The 27174-nt window shown below is 44.6% G+C and overlaps 1 protein-coding gene across 2 annotated transcripts in view; it reads right to left on the bottom strand.

Annotated features, from left to right (window-relative positions):
- Positions 1-2343, bottom strand: part of ctdspla (CTD (carboxy-terminal domain, RNA polymerase II, polypeptide A) small phosphatase-like a) — a 184543-nt gene extending 182200 nt beyond the window's left edge. The window contains exon 1 of one of the 2 annotated variants that reach the window (XM_085987386.1): positions 2180-2343. In XM_085987386.1, coding sequence (XP_085843512.1) covers positions 2180-2249 — 70 coding nt within the window. In that variant the 5' untranslated portion in view covers positions 2250-2343. The remainder of the gene's footprint in view (positions 1-2179) is intronic. The other variant, XM_085987387.1, reaches the window with a different exon arrangement.
- Positions 2344-27174: the final 24831 nt, after the last annotated feature.

The following is a 27174-nucleotide window of genomic DNA, read 5'->3' as shown; positions in this document are numbered from 1 at the left end:
CTGGCACAAACTAAAAGAGTTCTAAGGCAGCACAGCCGTGTTGTGAAAATGTCACCAAACAGCACAACACTACACATACCATCATGTCAACCTTGTAATCCAAGAAGCATGTAACGTTTACAAAAGGACATGTTCCTTTTTTGCAAATTAAAAAAAAAGCACCAAGTTAAAAGTCTGCACAAAGGGAACCATTTAGAAAGTTAACTGAAGCCAGGCAGCATTAACCTCCAGTTTCCTATCACAAGATCTTGCTCAGCACAGAGAGAAAAAGGAAAGCGCACCATGACATAGGTAGTGGAAAGGTACTGCAAAAAAAGACTGTAGCCTGTGTTTTTTGGGGGGAAAAATTAAGTATAAAGTAGCAACACAGCCTAGTGTGTAAAAGAAACAAACTTGCATACATATACTTTCTGCTACATGCTCCATAAAACTGGTAGGTGGCTCTTCATAGGGTCCCTTGTTTATCAAATTTGCTGTTTCAATTAAAGCAATGAAGAGATGAAAGAAAACATATACACAAGATATTACCTACTGCAGTAGGCACGATTTGATAAATTATAGCTCCACAAACAAGCTGACCAGCTACTTTGTGAGTGACAAATTCACGAGGGGAGTTACGATCGACCTGATGAGTGCAGATATTAATTGTGTCGCACTGCTGCCCTGTGACAAGTTCTCTTGTTTCCAACCACACATTTACATCAATTTTAAAAGCTACATTTTTGTTGTTATAACAGAAGAGCAAGTGTGGAAATACAAACAGTACTGCCACTGATTCCAAGCCACACATGTTTAAATACTTGTCTGAAACTAAAATTCCCCCTTTTTTTTTAAAAACTCTCTCCTGGGAAAACTGAATGTAATGGAAATTCCCAAAATTACTACATAAGGAAATAATTATAAATGGTAACAAAACAAGCCACACAAAGCTTAAAATTCACAAGCAAAAATTAAATAAAATTGTTAAGTACTTTTGAAAAAATATTTTACTAGGAGCCTTCTCAAGACTATGGAAGGGGGCAGTTCCCTCTCATGCTTCTTCATACTCTTCAGATTTCTGAGGATCAGATCAGGATTGATCAGATCAGGATTGATCACTGATTTTAAAATGCTTGCCAAAAAATGCCCTATTTTGTACCAAAACTTCCTCTGAAGCAAAACTTCTCTGCACAATACAGTTGTTCCATCCCCTCCAAAAAGGATGCACTAGATCCTAGTTTGAAACCACAGACGTTTAACTTTTTTTTTTAAAACCTTGTTCCTAATATGAACCATGTGCATTATCATTTTTTAAAAACTGATCCAACACTATTATAACATTTTTTTTCACCAAATCCAGAATGCTGTCTCTCTCTAAATGAGAAGCAAATGCACATTTTCTTTTCCTGCCTAAGGTGCAAAACCATCAAGTAGTTGCGCTGAGTCAGAGGAAACCTTAACTTTTTTGGGGCCATTTTCTCGCTCCTTTTTCTCCAATTGTGGAAGATGACAAAACAGAGGGTGGGGGGGCCCACATCAAAACATTGCTAAATGCGAACACTCACTTTATTTTACTTGTTGTAGCAAGGTGGCTTTAAGAGTTCAAAACATCATTAATTCATAATTCCTGGCAGTGAACAAAACCAACGATATTATTCTTACCTTTACACTCCCAAGTACAAAATCTGAAAAAAGTCCAACATTTTCACTTTTGGGAAAGGGAACAGAGAGCGAGTGGAAAGAGGTCTCCACTGTCTCTCTCGATTATGATTCATTTATGTATTTGTCTTAACTATTTCTTCTTACTTTTCCTCCCCAAACAAGAACTGTGCAAACAAAATGATCACTTTTAGCTAGAATGAGGGAGAGGAAATCCAAAACTAAAGTGGTCTCCAGGAACCTCTTTATGAAGGTTTTATTTATGTCACATTTTGGGGGTTTGGGGGTTTGGGGGTTTGGGGGGGGGGTTGCCTTTCAATACTATATGTGTATAAATAAATAAAACAAATTAAAATCAAAATTTTCATTTCTAAAAAAAAAGACAAAAAGAATATCTAAAGCTTGGTTAGACCAAGACAACATTGGTCTTTACTTTTCAAACTCAGGAATCCATAGCGCCCCCCTAATTTCCCCAACATTTCACATTATGCATTCTTTTATATGCATATTAAAAAAAATGTTTTAATGTCCATTTCCTTACCTTTTTCCTGGGACGATGAAATAATCTCATCCTCTTTGCTGACCTGCGTTATAATGGACGTGCTGTCCATCGAACAAACCCTTTCTGCTTTCGGCCGCCGGGCCCTCCTCGATTTCCTTCAGAAAATGCACCGAAAACAAACTTGCCCCCCACCCACCCCACCCCAACCCCTTTGCCCAAAACCCAAATTAGAAAAATATATATATATTTAATATATATATAGTATATACGCCACAGGGAGGAGGGCCAAATTTAAATACTTTTTTTTCCCCAAAAAAAGGAATAATGCAGAAAATATATTCCCTGCAACTTTTTTTTTGCCCTCCTCCCCCCCTCCCCCAACAAAAAAAGAGGTTTTAAGTCAGTCGACCATTTATATTAATGTTTATATCAAGCGAGAGAGAAAAATTCAAAAAATAACCGCCTTTGCCCCTTCCCGCGGCCCGGGAGGAAGAAGCCAAGCTGTCCGGCGAGTGCCCAGAGGTTCAAACCCGATCCACACACCACAAATGTCCGCCTTTTGGCTTTCCTCTTTCAATCCTGGTAAGAAAAAAAATAATTGTTTCTTAATCTCCCAAAGCCTGGTTGGTTTTTTTTTTGTTATCCTTGCTCTGGCGACGGCGGCGTCTCTTCTCGGTTGGGGTTTTTTTTTCTTGTCAAACGTCGTCGTTTGGTCTCCAATATGGAGGAGCTGGAACTTCTCTGCGATTCAAAAACAACAAGAAAATGTGCGTCGTCTGTTTCAAGAAACCCGCTTCACTTTTTTTTCCTCTTTCCCCCCCCTCCTCCCCTTTCTTTTTTTTCTTTCTCTTTCTTCCTCCTTCTCTTCCCTTCTTCCTCTCAACTTCCCAGCCCGAGGGAGGGAGCGAGCTTTTTTTTAAAAATTTGCAGAAAAGAGCGCGAGTGTGGATTATTATTAAACAACCCCCACAACAACAACAATAATAATAGTTCTGTCAGAAAAGAAATCCGAGCTAATGCCGTGTACAAGAGTGCCCCACACAGCGCAAACACACCAAGCCTCCACTCCGCCTCCTCTTAACTCGGCCACTCTGGAGCTGCCAGAATTAGTGTATATTACAAAAGAGAGACACACACTGTGCAAAGAGGAGGTTTATGGCACGGCCAACACCATCCTATTCAAATGTCCTGGATTTGCAGAATGCCTTTAATAATACCTATAATTTGTAAAAGCAGCTTGGAGCTGAAGATCAGGGTCTTTTTCTTTTTTTTGAGAGGGGGTTAACCGAACGCCCAAGTGCCACTTTTTGGGCATTTAAAATGAGGTGTCCCTCTATAATAAAGTAGTCCTCTAATAGGGTTGAATTGAATTTAAGAAGCATGGCAGATGCAATATAATGTGGATAAATGCAAGGTTATCCACTTTGGTGTCAAAAACAGGAAGGCAGATTATTATCTGAATGGCAATAGATTGGGAGAAGGGGAAGTGCAACGAGACCTGGGTGTCCTTGTGCACCAGTCGCTGAAGGTAAACATGCAGGTGCAGCAGGCGGTCAAGAAGGCAAATGGTATGTTAGCCTTCGTAGCGAGAGGGTTCGAGTACAGGAACAAGGATGTCTTGCTGCAGTTGTACAGGGCCTCGGTGAGACCACATCTTGAGTATTGTGTGCAGTTCTGGTCGCCTTATCTGAGGAGGGATGTTCTTGCCATGGAGGGAGTGCAGCGAAGATTCACCAGGCTGATACCTGGGATGGCAGGAATGACGTATGAAGAGAGATTGGATCGATTGGCCTTATACTCGCTGGAGTTTAGAAGAATGAGAGGGGATCTCATTGAAACTTATAAAATTCTAACAGGACTAGACAGACTAGATGCAGGAAGGATGTTCCCGATGGCGGGGGAGTCCAGAACCAGGGGTCACAGTCTAAGGATAAGGGGTAAGCCATTTAGGACAGAGATGAGGAGGAATTTCTTCACCCAGAGAGTGGTGAACCTGTGGAATTCTCTACCACACAAGGCAGTAGAGGCCAATTCATTAAATATATTCAAGGAGGAGTTAGATATATTTCTTAAGGCTAAAGGGATCAAGGGATATGGGGAGAAAGCAGGGACAGGGTACCGAGTTTGGATGATCAGCCATGATCTCATTAAATGGCAGAACAGGCTCGAGGGGCTGAATGGCCTACTCCTGCTCCTATCTTCTATGTTTCTAATCTATCCATCAACCTCCCCCCCGCCCCCCAATCGCACCACCCAAAAAAAATGCTGACATACCAGACAGAATTGCAATTGGCCTGGTCATACCGCAAGCAAAAGGCAGATGTAAGGCACAAGTTCGTGCAGGGGAGTGGGACTAATTGGACAGCTCTTTCAAAGAGCTGGCACAGGCACAATGGGCCAAACGGCCTCCTTCTGTGCTGTATCATTCCATGAGTCTATGTCTGCAATCCCTCCACTCCCTCAAAGTGAGGTCCCAATTTCAATAGCACTGTCCGGAAGAGGTGGTAAGTGAGGCCCAGATACTACCCCCATAAGAAAAATCAGGCCCAGTCACACACTCTTCATCCTATATAAACATCTGGCTGTTAAGTAACACTGTATACATCTAAACGTCTCCAGCCTCATCCTGTCAATAGGTTGTGTGGGGTGGTTGAAAAAGGGTAGATAAGGAAGTAGATTAACTAGCCTGTGATTATCCCAAATTTACCTGTGTCATTAATGGAATGATATCCTTTTTTTTCAGCGTCCTCTCACTGCTGTACCCCTTACATTGCATCCCTCCCTAGAGAGCCTATAATGTAGTGCTGCTGTGTGAATTTGTTAGGGATGGAGCAACAAATGAATGGGAAAATGAACCTGCATCAATTTGCATTTATATTAGCTTCTTCTTAGGCAGTCCCTCAGAACCGAGGATGACTTGCTTCCACATTAAAAATGAGTTCTCGGGTGACTGATGAGTCCAATGCGGGACCTACAGTCTCTGTCACAGGTGGGGCAGACGGTGGTTGAAGGGGCGGGTGGGTGGGGTGCTTGGGTTGACGTGCGCTCCTTGCGCTTGGCTTCCGCTTGCTCCCGGCGAAGAGACTCGAGGTGTTCGGCGCCTTCCTCCACTTTGTGCGGTCTTGGGCCAGGGATTCCCAGGTGTTGGTGGGGATGTTACACTTTTCCAAGGAGGCTTTGAGGGTGTCCTTGAAGCGTTTCCTCTGCCCACCTGGGGCTCTCTTGCCGTGCCGGAGCTCCGAGTAGAGCGCTTGTTTTGGCAAGACTTGCATTTATATATTTTTTTATTCATTCGTGGGATGTGGGCGTCGCTGGTAAGGCCAGCATTTATTGCCCATCCCTAATTGCCCTTGAGAAGGTGGTGGTGAGCCGCCTTCTTGAACCGCTGCAGTCCATGTGGTGAAGCCACTCCCACAGTGCTGTTCGGGAGGGAGTTCCAGGATTTTGACCCAGCGACGATGAAGGAATGGCGATATACTTCCAGGTCAGGATGGTGTGTGACTTGGAGGGGAACTTGAAGGTGGTGGTGTTCCCATGCGCCTGCTGTCCTTATGTAGCGCCTTTCACGACCTCAGGACATCGCAAAGCGCTTTACACCCAATTAAGTACTTCGTTTTTTGAAGTATAGTCACTGTTATGATGTAGGGAATGCACAACAAGCTCCCACAACAATAATTTGATAATGACCAGATAATCTGTTTTTAATGATATTGGTTTAAGGGATAATTATTGGCCAGGACACCGGAGAGAACTCCCCTGCTCTTCTTTGAAATAATGCTGTGGGATCTTTTACGTCCACCTGCGAGGACAGACGGGGCCTCGGTTTAACGTTTCATCCGAAAGACGACACCTCCGATAGTGCAGCACTCCCTCAATGCTGCACTGTACTTGGGAGTCAGATCTAACCAGGAGGGGGAGGTGAACTAGAGCTATCAAATGACTTAAGGAAGATTTTGAAGATGGGGGGGAAAATGTAGCAAGGCGAGTGGCTTCAGGAATGGAATTTTAGAGCGTGGGGCCTAATGCCTAAATGCTCTCTCACCAATGGTAGCAGAGGGAGAAGGTAATGCTCAGTAAACCAACATTGGTGGAAATAAGCGTGCAGGCAGGAACATACAGGTGAGGAGGTTACAAAGATAGGGAGGGTCATGGACTTGAAGAGAATGAAGATTTTGAAGTCAATGCTCTGGGGACAGGGAGTTGGCAAATACACAGATAATAGGTGAGCAGGACTTTTGTGGCTAGAATGTGGGTAGTAGAGTTCTGGATGAGTTGGAGTCAGGAGGTAAGTGAGGAGAGCATTAGAGAAATCCTGTCTGAATGTGACAAAATTATGGGTGAGAGATTGAGGGTAAATCAGGGTAGAGACAGGTAATGTTTCAGAGGAGGAAGTAGACACTATTGTGTGACAGTCTTGATGTGAGCTTTGACAATCAGCTCAGGATTGGGCAGCATGCAGATATTCCGCAGTCGGGTTGAACTTGAACAGGCATCCAGGGAAGGCGAGGAGATCCGGGTTAGTGTGCAAAGTATCTAGTGGGAGAAAAAACAGGATGGCTTCCATATTGCCAATGTTCAGCTGCAAAACAATCTGGCTTCTCCACAGCTAGATGTCAAACAAGAAAATTGACAGCAAGGTAATGGTTGTGGAATCAAGAATGAAGCAACTTTTATTTATGTAGCACCTTACCGCATCCTCCAAATACCCCAAGACACTTGTGCAGCCAATGATCTACTTTTGAAGTACGGGCCCCGAAACTTACTGGGGTGGGATTTCCAAAGCAGGGGGGAGGAGTTCTGGTCCCCACGAAAGCTGTGGAGTTTTAACTCCATAGCATGCGTGTTTTTTTTTAACAGATTCCCCTCCTGGAAGCCAGCCTCATTGACAGGCTTGGCTCCCTGTCGGGCGGGTAATGCTCCAGAAGAGGCCACAGCCCAGGAGCAGGTAGGTTTCCTGGTCCTTGGGTTAGTGATCGCGAGAGAGAGGTGGGTACAGCATGATTCGGAGGGTTTGGGGGTGATCACAGGGGGTCAAAGCGAGATGGCCGATATGGGGAGGTCGGGGATGGGTAATTTCCCTTTACCACATATAGTGGCAGTTTTGCAGTCTGTCCGTTCAATTTAACTGCCACCTCAATGGTGCCTCTCATGGCCACAGGTTCGCCGGTATACGTCTTTAGCACAATGTTTGTTGGCTGAAGGGTAAGATGCTTTAGCATTTTGTTGCAGACAGTGTCTGAAACAAGGGACACAGCCGCACCTGTGTCCATCTCCATCCGCACTGATTGTCCCTCCACTAGTGGTGACACCCAGTAGCCATTTAAATCACCTGCAACCGTCAGTATGTGCACCTCTTCCTCCTCAGAGGTGTCGCTCCCCTCTGTTTTGCTTGTTCTATCATACTGCACTGAATGAACACTCTTTTTCCTCTCTTGTCCAAATACAGACATTTTGCTTCCATGCTTCCCAGCTCTGTCTGTTCTTTTTTTACCTCTACAGGCGCGTTCAATGTGACCCTTTTTGCCACAATTTCGGCATTCCAGCTCCGTACACCAGCAGTCATTAGCGTGATGGCCCATTTTCCCACAACGGTAACATGTGCCGTTCCGCGCACCTTTAGGCTCAGACGACACCTTGTGAACTCTCCCTGTTGAACTCAACTGGTGAGCCTCCTTTTCCGCCATCTCCATGGAGACACTAACTTCAATGGCCTTTTCAAGAGTAAGGTTGTCCTCAGTAAGAAGGCGCTCCTGTGTGGCTGCATTTTGCAGACCACACACGAGTCTGTCTCTAATGGTGTCCTTCAGCACCTCCTTGAACTCGCAGTGTTCTGACAACCTTTTTAAAGCAGCAATAAACATCGTCACTGATTCCCCCTCCTCTTGATTCCGTTTGTGAAATCTAAATCTCTCAGCAATAACCAGAGGTTTTGGTGAAAAATGTGCTCCAAGAATTTCCACTAGTTGCTTATATGTTTTAGTTCCTGGCTTATCTGGCTGCACGAGGCTGCGAAGTAAATTGAATGTCTTCGGCCCGATTACACTCAAAAAGGTAGGCACGACCTTTTCATTTGCCACCGCATTCCCCAATACAAAATAGTCAAAATGTTCCGTATATGCGCTCCATTGCTCCACATTTTCATCAAAATCACCGATGTTTCCTAATATAGTAGCCATCTCACATTTCAAATTAAAATTTCTGTTTACTCACTGCCGTAACGTTAATGTGATGCTGCAATCTCTGTTCCGAGTGTTTTGTAGTCGAAAACAAGAAAGTTCCCACAACACAGATTCATCCGATCCTCGTCGCCACTTGTTGTGTCGGTACCTTTCTACCTAGACACAATTTAGGACTCAGAACTCAGAGATTCAAACATGAAGGAAAGGAAGTTCTGGACAGTTCCGAACAAAGAGAGCTAAACTTAACCGAGAACACCCAACCATTTATCTCCTGTGACAGCGCCACCACAGGTGGGAGAAGAACACACAATACATAACAGGGGGGTAGAGGTCCAATTGCGGAGAGGGAAGCAGGTTAGCTTAGGGGGCCAGGAGGGAAGCACTCCTCCTCCTCCTGGCCCACAAGCAGTGCTGGAAAGGCACTTACCTCTTCCATGCAGCCGTCCTCACCTCCCTTTAGCTGCCGGGTTTCCCGAGGCCCGGGAAACCCGGCTTGCCAGCATTAAAGCTGGAAGAGACATAAAATCTGAGGCACGCAGCCTCAATAAATTATTTAAATGAGCGACCTGCCTCCTGCGAGCGGGTTGGTTGCCCGTCTCCGTTAAAACCAGAAGGGGGTGGGTTCAAGTTTGAGATTTTTTAAATTTTAACATCCCACCCAACCCAAACCCATCCGTTTTTAGAGGTTAAAACACACTAGAGACACTTCAGTACAGTACTGAGGGAGTGCTGCACTGTCGGAGGTGCCGTCTTTCGGATGCGATGCCTGCCCTCTTCGATGGACGTAAAAGATCCATGCATCTCGAAGAAGAGCTGGAGAGTTCATTGTTGTTACATAGGCAAATTCAGCATGTAACCTGCTCGCACCACAGTCTGTAAAATAAATGACCAGGTGATCTGTTTTTAGTGGTGTTGAAAGCAGGATGAATGTTGACCAGGACACCTGGAGAACTCCTTGTTCTCCTTCAAATAGTACTATAGGATCTTTTATGTCTACCTGAACAGGTAGATGAGCCCTCGCTGATCTGAAAGGCAGCACCTCGGACAATGCAACACCAATTCAGCTGAAGTGTTAGCCTAGAGCATGTGCTCAAGTCCTAACATGGGGATTGAACCTACGACGTTAAGTTTGAGGCGACTACCAGTTGAGCCAAGTTGACACTCGAGGCTGATAATGGAGAAGAAATGCTGGGTAATGTTGATGCACATATGAAAGCTTACACCATGCTTGCAGGTAATGTTGCCCGGAGCATTCATTAATACGGTCCAGGGATTGAATCGTGACGCTGCCAGATGTGACCATGCAATGTGCATATCTTGTCTACATTCAAAATGCCAGTCCTCCCTTTCACTTCTGGGAACCAAGTTGAACTCCAATCCAGACTAATGGGGCTGAAAGTGTCTTCTTCCTTCTTGCTACAAAGGACAATTCACATACTACAAAGAAAGAGACAGAGAACAGGCTCTCTCGATAGCTCATCAAGTTTATCCAATGAGTAACTGAGCTATAAAAAGGTCCCAAGTTTGATGCCAATTTACTACATTACATGCATAGAATCTATAGGACAGAACAGGCCATTCAGCCCAACTGGTCTATGCCAGTTTTTATACAATGCACAAGTCTCCTCCCACTCTAATTGCCGATTCCCACCCTTTCCACCATATTCCTCTATTCCCTTCTCTGTGACAAAGGAAAGGACTTGCACAGCGCCTTTAACGATCCCAACGCGCTTTACAGCCATTGAAATACTTTTTTTTTATAAAAATGGAGTTACTGTTGTAATGTCAGAAATGAGGCAGCCAATTTGCAGACAGCAAGGACCCACAAACAGCAATGGGATACATGACCAGATAATATGTTTTAGTAATGTTGGGTGTGGGATTAATATTAGCCAGGGCACGGGCGAATTCTCCAGCTCTTCGTCGAGATGCATGGATCTTTTACGTCCATCGAAGAGGGCAGACATCTCATCCGAAAGACGGCGCCTCCGACAGTTCAGCACTCCCTCCAGTTCAGCACTCCCTCAGTACTGTACTGAGGTGTCAGCTTGGATTATGTGCTGCTCTCTAGTGTGGGCCTTGAACCCACAACCTTTTGACTCAGAATCAAGAGTGCTACCACTGAGATAAGACTGACACCTCAGGTAGTCATCAAGCTTCCCTTAAATGCATCATAACTATCTACTTCAACCACTCCATGTGGCAGCGAGTTCCACATTCTCACCACTCTCTGTAAAGAAATTGCCCCCAAATTTTTATTTGATCTTTTGGTGGCTAGCCTATGTTTATGTCCCTTTTGTTCTGAACTTACAAGTGAAAACAGTTTCTCCACATCCACACTATCGGACTCTTTCATAACTTTAAAGACCTCTTTCAGTACTCCTAGTCTTCTCTTTTCCAGAGAAAAGAACCCAGCCTGCTCCATTTTTCCTGATAGTCTTATTTAGCCTCTCAAATCTGGTAGCGTCCTTGTAAAACGTTTCTGCACTTTCTCCAGTGCTTCAATATTCTTTTTTGTAGTATGTAAAGAAAAGAAAGACTTGCATTTATACAGTACCTTTCAAGACCTCAGCATGTCCCAAAGAGCTTTACAGCCAATGAAGTACTTTTGAGGTGCAGTCACTGTTGTAATGTAGGGAAACGCGGAAGCCAATCTGCGCACAGCAAGGACCCACAAACAGCAATGAGATAATGACCAGATAATCTGTGTTTTAATGAGGTTGGTTGAGGGATAAATATTGGCCAGGACACTGGCAGGAGCAGAGACGGGTGATGTTACGGAGGTGCAAATAGGCGGTCTTAGTTATGGCTTGGATTTGTGGTCAGAAGCACATTTCAGGGTCAAATATGACACCAAGGTTGCGAACAGTGTGGTTCAGCTTCAGACAAATGATAGGGAGAGGGATGGAGCCGGTGGCTAGGGAACAGAGTGTGTGGCGGGGACCGAAAACAATGGCTTCAGTCTTCCCAATATTTAATTGGAGGAAATTTGACAATGAATTTGGACAAGCAGTCTAACAATGTAGAGACAGTGGAGGGGTCGAGAGAAGTGGTGGTGAGGTAGACCTTGGTGTCGTCGGTGTACATGTGGAAAGTAACGCTGTGTTTTCGGATGATGTCGCCGAGGGGCAACATGTAGCTAATTCGATAGCTCTTTCAAAGGGGCATGATTAGCCAAATGGCCTCCTTCTGTGCTGTATCATTCTATGATTCTTTTCTATGATCCAGCTAAGCCTGTTGGAAGTGCATAATCTGTGGATTTCAGGGGAAGGGCAGGATCAAACTTGTCTGTGACGTCCATTGTACTCAAATTCCCTGACAGCACTCACTGTAAAAGCTCATATGTCAATAACAGCAACTTGGAAGAGGTGCCAGCGGGTCCCTGCTACCCAGGGAACCATACCCCAGCAAGGAGGAAACAGCTTTTGGGCACGAGTACAGGGGAGAAGATTGAAGAGGGGAAAAAAGACTATTAGCCAAAAGGATATGTCTTAAACAGCACTGAAGGTATCATCATAAAACAGACCTTCCCTTTTGTCCTTTCCTCCCCTCCCCCCTTTCCCTGCTCCTACACTTGCTTAAAAACCTGTTCCATCTCCAACTTTTTCCAGTTCTGACGAAGGGCCATCGACCTGAAACGTTAACTCTGTTTCTCTCTCCACAGATGCTGCCTGACCTGCTGAGTATTTCCAGCATTTTCTGTTTTTATTTCAGATTTCCAGTATCCGCAGCATTTTGTTTTAGTATCATAAAATAGAAAGTGCCCTAATTTCTGGCTTGCAAGAAAAATATGCTTTAATTTTAGTTTGAAATGGTCGAAGGTGAACCATGGTCTTTTCTCGTCCAGTAATTCCTATGAAAACCAACTTTGAACTGTGTGTGGGGGGGGGGGGCTTTTACTTTTGAAGAGAAAGGCTAAAGACCACAATTCGATAGACTCTGGCACAGTTCCCATGGATTGGAGGGTAGCTAATGTAACCCCACTATTTAAAAAAGGTGGTAGAGAGAAAACGGGGAATTACAGACCGGTAAGCCTGACATCGGTAGAGGGGAAAATGCTAGAGTCAATTATAGCAGAGCACTTGGAAAACAGCGACAGGATCGGACAAAGTCAACATGGATTTACAAAAGGTAAATCATGCTTGACTAATCTGGAATTTTTTGAGGATGTGACTGGTAGAATAGATAAGGGAGAACCAGTGGATGTGGTGTATTTGGACTTTCAGAAGGCTTTCGATAAGATCCCGCATAAGAGATTAGCGTGCAAAGTTAAAGCACATGGGATTGGGGGTAAGGTACTGACTTGGATAGAGAACTGGTTGGCAGACAGGAAGCAAAGAGTTGGAATAAACAGGTCTTTTTCCGAGTGGCAGGCAGTGACTAGTGGGGTACCGCAGGGATCGGTGCTAGGACCCAGCTATTCACAATATATATTAATGATCTAGACAAGGGAACTAGATGTAATATCTCCAAGTTTGCAGACGACACAAAGCTGGGGTGGGGGGGCGTGTGTGCTGTGAGGAGGATGCAGAGAAACTCCAGTATGATTTGGACAGGTTGGGTGATTGGGCAGATGCATGGCAGATGCAGTATAATGTGGATAAATGTGAGATTATCCACTTAGGTGGCAAAAACAGGAAGGCAGATTATTATCTGAATGGCAATAGATTGGGAAAAGGGGAAGTGCAACAAGACCTGGGTGTCCTTGTGCACCAGTCGCTGAAGGTAAGCATGCAGGTGCAGCAGGCGGTTAAGAAGGCAAATGGTATGTTGGCCTTTATAGCGAGAGGATTCGAGTACAGGAGCAAGGATGTCTTGCTGCAGTTGTGCAGGGCCTTGGTGAGACCACACCTTGAGTATTGTGTGCAGTTTTGGTTGCCTTATCTGAGGAAGGATGTTCTTGCCATGGAGGGAGTACAGTTAAGATTCACCAGACTGATACCTGGGATGGCAGGAATGACGTATGAAGAGAGATTGGGTCGATTAGGCTTATATTCGCTAGAGTTTAGAAGAATGAGAGGGGATCTCATTGAAACTTGTAAAATTCTAACAGGACTAGACAGACTAGATGCAGGAAGGATGTTCCCGATGGCGGGAGAGTCCAGAACCAGGGGTCACAGTCTAAGGATAAGGGGTAAGCCATTTAGGACTGAGATGAGGAAGAATTTCTTCACCCAGAGAGTGCTGAACCTGTGGAATTCTCTACCACAGAAGGCAGTTGAGGCCAATTCATTAAATATATTCAAGAAGGAGTTAGATATATTTCTTAAGGCTAAAGGGATCAAGGGATATGGGGAGAAAGCAGGGACAGGGTACTGAATTTGGATGATCAGCCATAAGAACATAAGAAGTAGGAGCAGGAGTAGGCCATACGGCCCCTCAGGCCTGCTCCGCCATTCAATAGGATCATGGCTGATCCAAACCTAAACTCACATCCACTACCCTGCCCGCTCCCCATAACCCTTAATTCCCTTATCAGCTAGGAAACTGTCTATCTCCGTTTTAAATTTATTTAATGTCGCAGCTTCCACAGCTCTCTGAGGTAGCAAATTCCATAGATTTACTACCCTCTGAGTGAAGAAGTTTCTCCTCATCTCAGTTTTGAAACGGCAGCCCCTTATTCTAAGATTATGCCCCCTAGTTCTAGTCTCACCCATCAGTGGAAACATCCTCCCCGCATCCACCCGATCAAGCCCCCTCACAATCTTATATGTTTCGATAAGATCGCCTCTCATTCTTCTGAACTCCAATGAGTAGAGGCCCAACCTACTCAACCTTTCCTCATAAGTCAACCCCCTCATCTCCGGAATCAAACGAGTGAACCTTCTCTGAACTGCCTCGCGAGCAAGTATATCTTTTCTTAAATATAGAAACCAAAACTGTACGCAGTATTCCAGGTGTGGCCTCACCCAGTACCTTGTATAACTGAAGCAAGACTTCCCTGCTTTTATACTCCATCCCCCTTGCAATAAAAGCCAAGATTCCATTGGCCTTCCTGATCACCTGCTGTACCTGCATACTAACCTTCTGTGTTTCATGCACCAGGACCCCCAGATCCCTTTGTACTGTAGCACTTTGCAGTTTCTTTCCATTTAGATAATAACTTGCTCTTTGATTTTTTCTGCCAAAGTGCATAACCTCACACTTTCCAACATTATATTCCATCTGCCAAATTTCTGCCCACTGACTTAGCCTATCTATGTCCTTTTGCAGGTTTTTTATGTCCTCCTCACTCACTGCTTTCCCTCCCATCTTTGTATCGTCGGCAAACTTGGATACTTTGCACTTGGTCCCCTCCTCCAAATCGTTAATATAGATTGTAAAGAGTTGGGGTCCCAGCACTGACCCCTGTGGAACACCACTAGTTACTGATTGCCAACCCGAGAATGAACCATTTATCCCAACTCTCTGTTAAATGGCGGAGCAGGCTCGAGGGGCCGAATGGCCTATTCCTGCTCCTATCAGTCACGCCTTTATATGCACTCAGGGTGAAATTCGTCTGTTTTGATTGAGAAGCCTAAGGGAAAGGCCAAAGCCCACCGTACAGAACACCAGAGATGTTGAAAAGAATCAGAGAAAAGAAAAGATAAATCAAGTAGTGTTCATTAAATATCCACACAGTTCCTAGTGAGTTCAGGACCACAGTCTTGCGAGAGAGTAAACAAAGGTTTGTATTCTGCATCTGGCCTCTGCTTTACCTGGCCTGGAAGAACCTGATGCTGAGCAAACTTCACCTCTTTAATCCAATTCCCCTTAGGGCAACATTCAAGTTATAAAGCCTGCTTCAACTCCAGTATAAGAGCTAAATTGTGACACTCACAGATGCACTCAAACACTGAGAACACGATATCTGTCATATTAATTATGATCTGTAAAGTTATGCTGTTCGTATATGCATTCTGTGTTCATTCCCCCCACCCCCCCCCAGTTCTCTATGACTCTTCTGAAAACTGATGTACAGTTCACCCAGTTACCAGCGGCCTTTCCTTGGATCATCTAAGTAGCCATTTTTCATGTGAGCCTTGACATTAACTGTCGAAAGACTGTTCAACTGTGAGAGGTATCACAATTGCGCCCAATTATGTCCTCATCTGAGGCCTACATATACAGGATCATCAGGTGTCAATGAGGGAAAAAAAACCCTGGCAAATGTTTTATTACTTTCTATCGCTCCCAGAATCTGAGGTGAATTGCAGAAATCATACTGGTATCCTTAGCAAAGAATAACAACTGCAGCACTTACTGCGGAATGAAAATGAACTATTCTTGGTCTATATGGCTCAGTACCACATCACATGGTGTATATACACCCATTGAGCCATCAGAAGATTATGCAATCTGAAAGATCATTACAACAACTTATATATTTATATAGCGCCTTTAACATAATAAAACGTCCCAAGGCGCTTCACAGGAGTGTTATAAAAAAAAAAAAATTTGACACCGAGCCATAAATGAGATGTTGGGGCAGGTGACCAAAAGCATGGTCGAAGAGGTAGGTTTTAACGAGCGTCTTAAAGGAGGACAGAGAAGTGGAGAGGCAGAGAGATTGAGGGAGAGAATTACAGAGCTTAGGACCAAGGTAGCTGAAGGCACAACTGCCAATAATGGAGCATTTAAAATCGGGGATGGTCAAAAGGCCAGAATAGGCGGGACAGAGAGGTCTAGGGGGATTATAGGGCTGGAGGAGATTACAGAGGTAAGGAGGGGCGAGGCTATGGAGGGATTTGAAAACAAGGATGAGAATTTTAAAATTGAGGCGTCGCTTAACTGGGAGCCAATGTAAGTCAGCAAGCACAGGGGAGATGGGTGAGCGGGACTTGGTGCGAGTTTGCACACGGGCGGCAGAGTTTTGGATGACCTCAAGTTTATGAAGGGTAGAACTAGGGAGGCCGGCCAGGAGTGCATTGGAATAGTCAAGTCTAGAGGTGATGAAGGCCTGGATGAGGGTTTCAGCAGCGGATAAGTTGAGGTACGGGCGGAGACAGGCGATGTTACGAAGGTGGAAATGGGCAGTCTTAGTGATAGAACGGATATGAGGTAGGAAGCTCAAATCGTGATCAAATATGACACCAAGGTTGCGAACAGACTTGGTCAGCCTTAGACAGTTGCCGGGGAGAGAGATCGAATCAGTGGAAAGGGAATGGAGTTTGTGGCGTGAACCGAATGAAAGATCGTTACAGTGACAAATGGGTGACAAATCTTTATTAATAAAAAGGGTGATTTGTCTCATCTTTGCTATTATAAGCAGTCAATTCAGACCATTCAGGGTATATAAAATCCATTGTTTGGTGCATATTCTTTACTTTGTACTTTAAAATAGTTTAGAGATGCTGTTAATGTAGGCAACGGTGGGGTTATATGCCTACATTTTTGGCTGTGTTTTTAAAATGGCTCCTCCAGCTTCTTGCTTTTCCATTTCTTCTCTGGTTATAGTTGAAACAATCTTAGCGAAGTTCACCCTTAGTTGTCATTGCTTTTGGTGTAGCTCAAATAAAGAGCCAAAGCAACACATGCCACTGTCTTACCCTCTTCTTTATTGTCGCAGATAACTCCCACAATACAAACGGGGTTGGTTTTGTCCAAACGGAAGATCTGCATACAATTAAAACCACTTGCCAATGGAACCCTTCAAATTCAACAAGGTGCGACAGGGCCCATAAACTCTTCATTAAAAGGGTATCGCTATCAGGTCAGGCACTTTTGCAGGAAGGGTTGGTTCCTCCAAGAGCTATAAACCAAAAGCTGTCATGATGGCTCTGCTTTGGAACAACATCTGTATGCTACATTGTGAACTTTTCCCAGAAGCTGTCACTAGAAATAAATTAGTAGTTTACATTTCCAACCCAGCTACCAATTCTCAGTTCTTTCCCTCCATTCTCAGGACACCCAACAAGCTGTGTCTCAGGCACTGTCAGAAGCACAGGATATGTCCCCTTTACAGCATGCTGACAGTGATGGGAGTCCCAATCTCCTGTGACCAACAGTACAATATCAGTAAAAATGCCGTAGGAGTCGACAACATGACTTGCCCTCCAGTTCCTCTACGCAGGTAGTGCCTAACAGCTTAACCTTCACCATCGTTTCCCATCCCACATCTCTCATCATATTGATGAGTCTCAACATAAATCAGCGACCTACTAAAACATGGCACCGTGCACCATCTCTTCCTCCACCTTTATATTTGTATCCCATATAAAACATTGACAAATGACTTAAGAGTCTTACAAGACACTTTAATGTGACTTTAAACAGTTTAAACACAGATGGAAGCAGACAATCATCCATCATTCCACTTCACCTTTTCAGCCATTGATCCTTTAAGTGTGTAAAAAGAAAGATGTCTTGAGACATGCAAGCTCTTTCATGGGTGCAAATGGCCCATAATTCATGAATTCCTATTCCCTGGAGTGAGAGAACACCAAACTCATGGTTATTGTTTATTCTGTCGCACATAGCTCTCCTACCCACAGCCCTATAAACACAGAGGAGGGAAAAGGATCACTCATCGGACAAGGTTGTGAGAAAAATGAAGCATGTTTCAGGTCACTATTGACTCCTTTAATTCAGTCACAGTACACAAGGAGTTAAAAACCAGCTTAATACAACATTTCAATGACTACTTAGTAGTTTGCTTGAGGGAGGAGCCAAGCCAGACAATTCAAACACAAACATTATCAACAAAAAGCAAAATACTGCGGATGCTGGAAATCTGATAGAAAAACTGAGAATACTGGAAATACTTAGCAGGGCAGGCAGTGTTCTGAGGAAGGGTTCCACACCTGAAATGTTGACATGTGTTCTCTTCACAGATGCTGCCTGGCCTAATGAGTGTTCCCAACATCTTCTGTTTTTGTTATAACAGATCTGTGTCTAATTGGAAACTCCTTTTAAACTTACTAAAGTTATTTAAATTTACAAAACTACAAATAACTCCTGTAGTTGAAGAGAAAAGGGGTCACTATGTAAGGAAATTAATTACAGTTAGTTGAGCACAGAGTCACAAATTATTTATTATTTTCTACATTTCCCTCCATTACCAGTGACTACACTTTAAAAGTATGTCATTGGCTGTGAAGTGCTTTGGACATCCTGAGGTTGTGAAAGGCGCTGTATAAATGCAAGCTCTTCTACTAATAAAGAATTAGCAAAGTTTAACAAATGCTGTGAAAATATATATTAAGTTTCTGCTATTGATTTATTTGTTCAATAAATTAAAGTCTAACGCAAGGTCTAACGTAGTACTATTCTGCCGCTTCTCTAAGACAACAACAGCAATAACAACTTTCATTTATATCGTCCCTTTTAAAATACACAAATGTCTCAAGGCGTTTCATGGAAGCATAATCAGACAAAAATGGATGTCAAACCAAGGAGGCAGAGTAACCAAAAGCTTGCTCAGTGGTGGGTTTTAAGGAGGGCCCTAAGCGAGAGAGGTGGAGAGGCAGAGGGGTTTAGGAAAGGCATTGTAGAGCATAGGGCCTAGATAGGAGAGGGCGCAGGCTCCAATGGTGGGGCAAAGAGATGGGTGGGTAGACAAGAGGCCACCATCAGAGGAGTGGAGAGTTTGGCCAGTAATTTCTATGTAATTCCCAATGTTTAGCTGGAGAAAATTGAAACTCATCCAATACTGGATGTCAGATAAGCAGTCTGACAACGCCATGGCAGAGGAGGGGTCAAGAGAAGTGGTGAAGAGGTAGAGCTGGTGTCATCGGCATATATATGGAAGCTGTTTGCCTGCAGATAGTATCATCATGGGGCAACATGTAGATGAGGAAGAGGAGGGGCAAGAATAGATCCTTGGGGGACTCCAGAGGTAATAGTGCAAGAGCTGTAAGTGTAGCCCTTGGTGCAGATGCTCTGGCTACAATCAGATAGGTAAGGGCGGAACCAAGCAAGGGTAATCCCACCAAGCTGGACAACAGAGGAGAGAGTTTGGAGGAGGATGGTGTGGTCAAGTGTGTCAAAAGCCACACACAGATCGAGGTAGTATCGTGCACCACAGTTACAGTCATAGGGAATGTGGTTTGTGAGGTTGATTTGGGTAGTTTCAGTGCTGTTCAAGAGGTACATGCCAATTGGAGAGATTCAAATAGGGAGTTCTGGGGGAGAGGGATCACGGAGGTGTCAGCTGTGGCTCAGTGATAGCGCACTTGCCTCTAAGTCAAAAGGTTGTGTGTTCAAGTCCCACTGCGGAGGTGGGTACTGAGGGAGCGCTGCACTGTCGGAGGTGCCATCTTTCGGATGAGACATTTAACCGAGGCCCTGTCTGCCTTCTCAGGTGGACGTAAAAGATCCCATGGCACTATTTTGAAGAAGAGCAGGTGAGTTCTCCCCAATGTCCTGGCCAATATTTATCTCCATCAACACTAAACATAGATTATCTGGTCATTATCACATTGCTGTTTGTGGGATCTTGCAGTGCGCAAATTGTCTGCCACGTTTCCTACATAACAAGAGTGACTACACCTCAAAAGTACTTCGTTGTTTGTAAAGCGCTTTGGGACGTTTGTTTCTTTATTTCCTTCTTTCATTCCGCAAGATATGCTGAAATTTGGATCTCCTTGTATAGAGAGATATACGCTCTCTGTGGCATTGAACACCAATGTGTTGCACCATTGGGACACAATCTTACACCTTTCTCGTTTTTCCTTCCTCATTTTCAAACGATCTTTCTCAGGGCTGCATGTTACTGCAGCATGTTGATGTGCTCTTGTGCCGTTCTGACGCATCCACAATTTCCACAGGGTGGGGGTCATTTTGATTTTGTGCGATAGTGTAAAAGGGGTGAGCAAATCGGCATTGAAGTCAGCGGAAATACAAATCGGGAGCCATGTAAAAGGGGTTACCAACTCGCTATCACCCCTTTCACACTATCGCACAAAAGCAAAATGACCCCCAGTGAGTTCTCAATCTCAGACAGATCATTGGGGAGATTTACCAAGTGTGGGCTTGATATCTTTCACCTGGGAAAAGAGGTAAAAATCAGATGACAAGTTACCCCCAAGCCATCTCCGCATAACCAGGAGCGGGTTGCCTCCTTGCTGTCATAGCAAAGTAAGACTTTTAGCCACAGGGCATGTAAAAGAAAAAATTACTTTTCACAAAATTGAATGTTTATTGCCTCGTCCACTGCTTTAGGTGTGGAGTCTGTGGCACAGTTCCTGGAGCATGGTTGCCTCTGGTACCTTAACCAAATGCCCATGCTTTGTACGCAAGCCTAGACAATGAGTATAGGCAGGCTGTTCAACAATGGAGGAGGCATTTGACCCTGACCTTGGTCTGCAGCTGATGTCTATGCATTCCTAGCCCGTGTGCTCTAAGGTCAATTCTAGAGCCCCTCCTGGCACCCTGGCTGATAGCAGCAAACTCAGCATAGACTGAGAAGTGACCTGGAACCCTCTGGTCCAGAGGCTTTTATCAACTTTTTCCTACCCTGTGTTGATTGTTCTCTTCTTCCTCTCATTCATAATTGCCATGCCAGAAGGGCAGGAGACAACCAGCTCTTGAATTCCTCCCAGTGTTATTCTGTAGTTAGCAGTTTGGAGTTGATTTCCTTCCCACCCAACTCCCACTGATATTTAGAGTCATAGAGTCATAGAGTTTTACAGCACAGAAAGAGGCCCTTCGGCCCATCGTGTCTGCGCCGCCCATCCATCCCTGTCCAGTCTAATCCCATTTTCCAGCATTTGGTCCATAGCCTTGTATGCAATGGCATTTCAAGTGCTCATCCAAATGCTTCTTGAATGTTGTGAGGGTTCCTGCCTCTACCACCCTTTTAGGCAGTGAGTTCCACATTCCAACCACCCTCTGGGTGAAAAAGTTCCTCCTCAAATCCCCTCTAAATCTCCTGCCCCTTACCCTGAATCTATGCCCCCTTGTTATTGACCCCCCTACTAAGGGGAAAAGTTCCTCTTTGTCTACCCTATCTATGCCCCTCATCATTTTGTACACCTCAATCAGGTCCCCCCTCAGCCTTCTTTGCTCCAAGGAAAACAACCCCAGCCTGTTTAGTCTTTCTTCATAGCTGAGGCGCTCCATCCCAGGTAACATCCTGGTGAATCTTCTCTGCACCCTCTCCAAAGCAATCACATTGCTTGAGTTATATGGCCTAAACTTCAATCAGCACCTTCACATACAAAATAATTATCCATTATTTTATATTTTAAAACTTAGAATCGTCCTATACTCTTGCTCCACATTTAAACAGTAATGGTTTTGTAATAAATAAAGGCTCTTGCAGCAGCGTTGTATTGCCGGTTTTGCGTCACATGTAAGAAACAGCACATAATTCTTAAACCTGCAGTGCTTATAAATTATTCATCCTTATGAAAGAAAGCCAGTAGTACACGATCACCACTATTGTCTAGTTATTCTAACGATGTGATTGATAATTGCACTTTTCAAATCACGCGTTCATACTTATGACTGCCAAAATGTTTGTGTAATTTTTTATATACACACACACATATATATTAAACATTTATCTATAAGGCCATCTGCGACTTGTTGGGAGGACAGGCAGTATCTGTGCCAAAGCTTCTTTAGTTAACTGCTATGAGGCACAAGGTGGACACACCTCAGGGGTCATACCTCTACACCTCTGCCCAGTTTTCCTAATCTAATTTTCCATGTTTGAACCTCTCCAATCAGGTTTCCGCCCCTGCCACAGCACTGAAACAGCCCTAATCAAAGTCACAAATGACATCCTATGTGACTATGACCATGGTGCACTATCCCTCCCTATCCTACTTAAGCTGTCTGCAGCCTTGACATGGTCGATCACACCATCCTACTCTCTGGTGTCCAGGTGAGTGGGACTTCCCTCTCCTGGTTCCACTCTTATTTATCCAGTCACAGACAGACAATCTCCTGCAATGGCTTCTCTTCCCACTCCCATTACCATTACCTCTGGAGTCCTCCAAAGATCTATCCTTGGCTCCATCCTATTTCTGATCTACATGCTGTCATGCAGTGACATCATCTGGAAGCACAATGTTAGATACCACATGTACGCTGATGATATCCAGCTCTTCCTCACTTCCACCTCTCTCCATCCCTTCACTACCTCTGTGTTGACAGGCTGCTTGTCCGACATCAAGTACTGAATGAGCAGAAATTTCCTCCAATTAAGCATTCGGAAGACCAAAGCCATTGTCTTCATCCCTGCTACAAACTCTGTTCCCTCGCCACCAATTCCAACCCCCTCCTTGGCCACTGTCTCAGGCTGAACCAGACAGTTTGCAATCTCGGTGTCCTATTTGACGCTGAATTGAGCTTCCGACCCCATATCCTCTCCATCACAGACCGCCTATTTCCACCTCTGTAATATTGCCTGTGTTCAGCCCTGTCTCAGTCCATCTGCTGCTGAAACTATAGAAACATAGAAGATAGGAGCAGGTGTAGGCCATTCGGCCCCTCGAGCCTGCTCCACCATTCAATGCAATCATGGCTGATCATCCAAATTCAGTACCCTGTCCCTGCTTTCTCCCCATATCCCTTGATCCCTTTAGCCTTAAGAAATATATCCAACTTCTTCTTGAATATATTTAATGAACTGGCCTCTACTGCCTTCTGTGGTAGAGAATTCCACAGGTTCACCACTCTCTGGGTGAAGAAATTCCTCCTCATTTCTGTCCTAAATGGCTTACCCCTTATCCTTAGACTGTGACCCCTGGTTCTGGACTCCCCGACCATCGGGAACATCCTTCCTGCATCTAGTCTGTCCAGTCCTGTCAGAATTTTATAAGTTTCAATGAGATCCCCTCTCATTCTTCTAAACTCCAGCGAGTATAAGCCCAGTCGACCCAATCTCTCCTCATACGTCATTCCTGCCATCCCCGGTATCAGCCTGGTGACTCTTTGCTGAACTCCTTCCATGGCAAGAACATCCTCAGATAAGGCAACCAAAACTGCACACAATACTCAAGATGTGGTCTCACCAAGGCCCTGTACAACTGCAGCAAGACATCCTTGTTCCTGTACTCAAACCCTCTCGCTACGAAGTCCAACATACCATTTGCCTTCTTAACCGCCTGCTGCACCTGCATGCTTACCTTCAGCGACTGGTGCACAAGGACACCCAGGCCTCGTTGCACTTCTCCTTCTCCCAATCTATTGCCATTCAGATAATAATCTGCCTTCCTGTTTTTGCCACCAAAGTGGATAACTTCACATTTATCCACATTATACTGCATCTGTCATGCTTCTGCCCAATCACCCAACCTGTCCAAATCATCCTGTAGTTCTCGGCATCCTCCTCACATCACACACGCCCACCCAGCTTTGTGTCATCTGCAAATTTGGAGATATTACATCTAGTTCCCTTGTCTAGGTCATTAATATATATTGTGAATAGCTGGGGTCCAAGGACCGATCCCTGCGGTACCCCACTAGTCATTGCCTGCCACTCGGAAAAAGATGCTCATTGATGCCTTTGTTACCTCCAGACATGACTATTCCAATGCTCTCATGGCCGGCCTCCCATCTTCCAACCTCCGTAAACTTGAGCTGATCCAAAATTCTGCTGCCAGTTTCCTAACTCGCACCGTCCCACTCACCCATCATCCCTTTTGCTCGCTGGCCTACCTTTGCACCTAGTCCACCAACGCTGCCACGAATTTAACATTTTCACCCTTGTGTTAAAATCCCCCCATGGCCTCGCTCCTCCCTATCTCTGGAACCTCCTTTAACCCTACAACCCTCCATAAACTCTGCGTTGTTCCAATTCTAGACTCTTGTGCATTCCCGACTTCCCTCGCCCCACCATTGGCGGCCGTGCATTCAGCTATCTAGGCCCTAAGCTCTGGAATTGCCACCCTAAACCTCTCCGTCTCTATCTCCTCCTTTAAGACGCTCCTTAAAACCTACCACTTTGGCCAAGCATTTGGTTGGTCACCTGTCCTAATACCTTCTTCTTTGGCTTGGTGTCAATTTTTTTCTGATTACATTCCTCTGAAGTGCCTTTTTCTACATTAAAGGCACTACATAAATGCAAGTTATTGGTGTAGCCTATGCAGAGATGTGCAATCTCTTTAGCCAGCATAGCTCAGATCGGGAACTGAGGGGACTGCAGATTCAAACCTGTGTCCATTCCACAGCTCTGAATGTTGGTGTTCCTGTCCTCAGAAGAAAATAACTACTGAAGGTAACAACACTACATATATGGTACTCTGCTCATTAGGGCTACAGGCTAAGAATGCTGTCACTAAGTGTTATTCCTCTTGACTGCCTTTATTATACAAGGCTTGCTGAGAGCCTGAAAATAGAAGAGACTCACTGAGAGTGTCTCTGTTCTACACCACTGACGAGCACAAGAGAGAATGTCTCTCACTGCTTTTACTTTACATTTCAGTGATTAACCCTCTAACGTTAATCCCCCGCCCCCTCCCCCCCCAACACCGTCCCTCTGGCTTTCCTGGGACTAACCATTTGTGGTCAAGAGGGCAAGAGGGGGGCCGACTCTCAGGCTCCCACCAATGTCTCCGTGCCTACCATGAGAAGGCATTTGCCTGGATGAGCGCAGCTCCAACAACACTCAAGAAGCTCGACACCATCTGGGACAAAGCAGCCCGCTTGATCGGCACCCCATCCACCACCTTAAACATTCACTCCCTCCACCACTGGCGCACCGTCAATGAAGTGTGTACCATCTATAAGATGCACTGCAGCAAATCGTCAAGGCTTCTTCGGCAGCACCTCCCAAACCCACGACCTCGACCACCTAGAAGGACAAGGGCAGCAGGCACATGGGAACACCACCACCTCCAAGTCACACACCATCCTGACTTGGAAATACATCACCATTCCTTCATTGTCGCTGGGTCAAAATCCTGGAACTCCCTCCCCTAACAGTACTGTGGGAATACCTTCACCACACGGATTGCAGCGGTTCAAGAAATTGTGTAACCTTAGCGGCACACTATGTTACAGCTTGCCATAAACAGAGGGACAACCACTAAATATAAGAAAAGAGTATATACAAATTATATGAATGTATATTTATACACAGAAACCCCACAGTGCAGATAGAGGCCATTTCGGCCCATCGAGCCTACACTCAGGGATATATCTGTTTATACACTGTATGGATAGATTTGTATTTTTGTGTTCAACCATGAATGTTTTTCGATGCTTTGGCAACATAAGATGTACCTTGTCATGCCAATAAAGCGATTTGAATTGAATTGACTCACCACCACCTTCTCGGGCAATTAGGGGTGGGCAATAAATGCCGGCCTTGACAATGATGCCCACACCCTGTGAATGAATACATTTTTAAAAAGGAGCTTAGGGGTGATGCCTCCTCCCTGTCTGGCCTCCACACAAAGGCTTAAAGGGTTAGATTATAAGGACAGGTTGCATAAACTTGGGTGTATCCCTTGAGTTTAGAAGGTTGAGGGTTAATCTAATCAAGGTGTTTAAAATGATAAAAGATTCAATAGAGTAAATGCAGAGAAACTATTTCCTCTGGTGGAAGAATCCAGAACAAGGGGGCATAATCTTAAAATTCGAGCTAGGCCATGCAGGAGGGAAATCAAGAGACACTTTTTCACACAAAGGGCAGTGGAAATGTGGCGTTCCCTCCCCCAAAAGTCTACGGATGCTGGATCAATTGAAATTTTCAAGATTGAGAACGACAGATTTTTATTTGTTAAGGGTATCAAGAGATATGGATCAAAGGTGGGTAAATGGAGTGGAGGTACAGATCAGCCATGATCTAATTGAATGGCGGAACAGGCTCGAGGGGCGGAGTGGCCTACTGCTGTTCCTCTGTTCCCACATAAGGGAGGTCAGGAACTGCGTGGAGTTGGGTAATCCTATCATTCTGTGGAGGCATGCGCTGATACTCCAATACACTGCATCCAGAATGTGAACTGAAATGGCATTAACCATCACATGTATTCTCTTTCTTTATAATTATGTGTGGTAGGGTTCTTACCACCCACAAGAAGAGTGGCGGTTTTGCGATTAAAAAAATAACAAAGGCACCAAACAGTCAAACAGTTTATAATATAACAGAGATTTTAAACTGTGAAAGCAAGAAATATCAGGCAGTCTGAGGAGCCTTTATATTAGTTAGCTTTTTTTTAATGCTTGCTCCTGGTGTTTAGTCATTAGGTTTCTGAGAAATAAATGTGGATGAGAGCTCTTTTGACTCTCAGGGAAGAAGCACTGAAGGGTCCCTTGAACATAGATATGTGCATTGAAATGAATCTGTCAATTACTATTTTTGATCGCAGTCTTACTATTCTTTAGTCAATCTTCTCTCCAAGTCCAGGCTGCTTCTTAACTGGGCTTCAGAACCTTTAATATTCACATTCAGTTGAACTGAATATTTAATTTATTGTTATATTCTTCAGAAAAACATTCATCTGCTTAACTGAAAGATATTGGGAAGAGCTATTTTTTACAGGAAGATTTATTAAACATTAATGTTACTTTCTTTGTTGGTTCAAGTCCCTCTCCAGAGACTTGAGCACAAAAATCTCGGCTGACACTCCAGTGCGGTGCTGAGGGAGCGCTGCACTGTCGGAGGTGCCGTCTTTCGGATCAGACGTTAAACCGCGGCCCCGTCTGCCCTCTCAGGTGGATGTAAAAGATCCCGTGGCACTATTTCGAAGAAGAGCAGGGGAGTTCTCCCCGGTGTCCTGGGCCAATATTTATCCCTCAATCAACATCACTAAAAACAGATTATCTGGTCATTATCACATTGCTGTTTGTGGGAGCTTGCTGTGCGCAAATTGGCTGCCGCGTTTCCCACATTACAACAGTGACCCCACTTCAAAAGTACTTCATTGGCTGTAAAGCGCTTTGGGACGTCCTGAGGTCGTGACAGGCGCTATAGAAATGCAA

The sequence above is a fragment of the Somniosus microcephalus genome, chromosome 5, assembly GCF_052327205.1.
Source record: "Somniosus microcephalus isolate GS21.2 chromosome 5, FLI_Smic_1.0, whole genome shotgun sequence".
Taxonomy (NCBI): Eukaryota; Metazoa; Chordata; class Chondrichthyes; order Squaliformes; family Somniosidae; genus Somniosus; species Somniosus microcephalus.
This window is presented reverse-complemented; position numbering and strand designations above follow the sequence as displayed.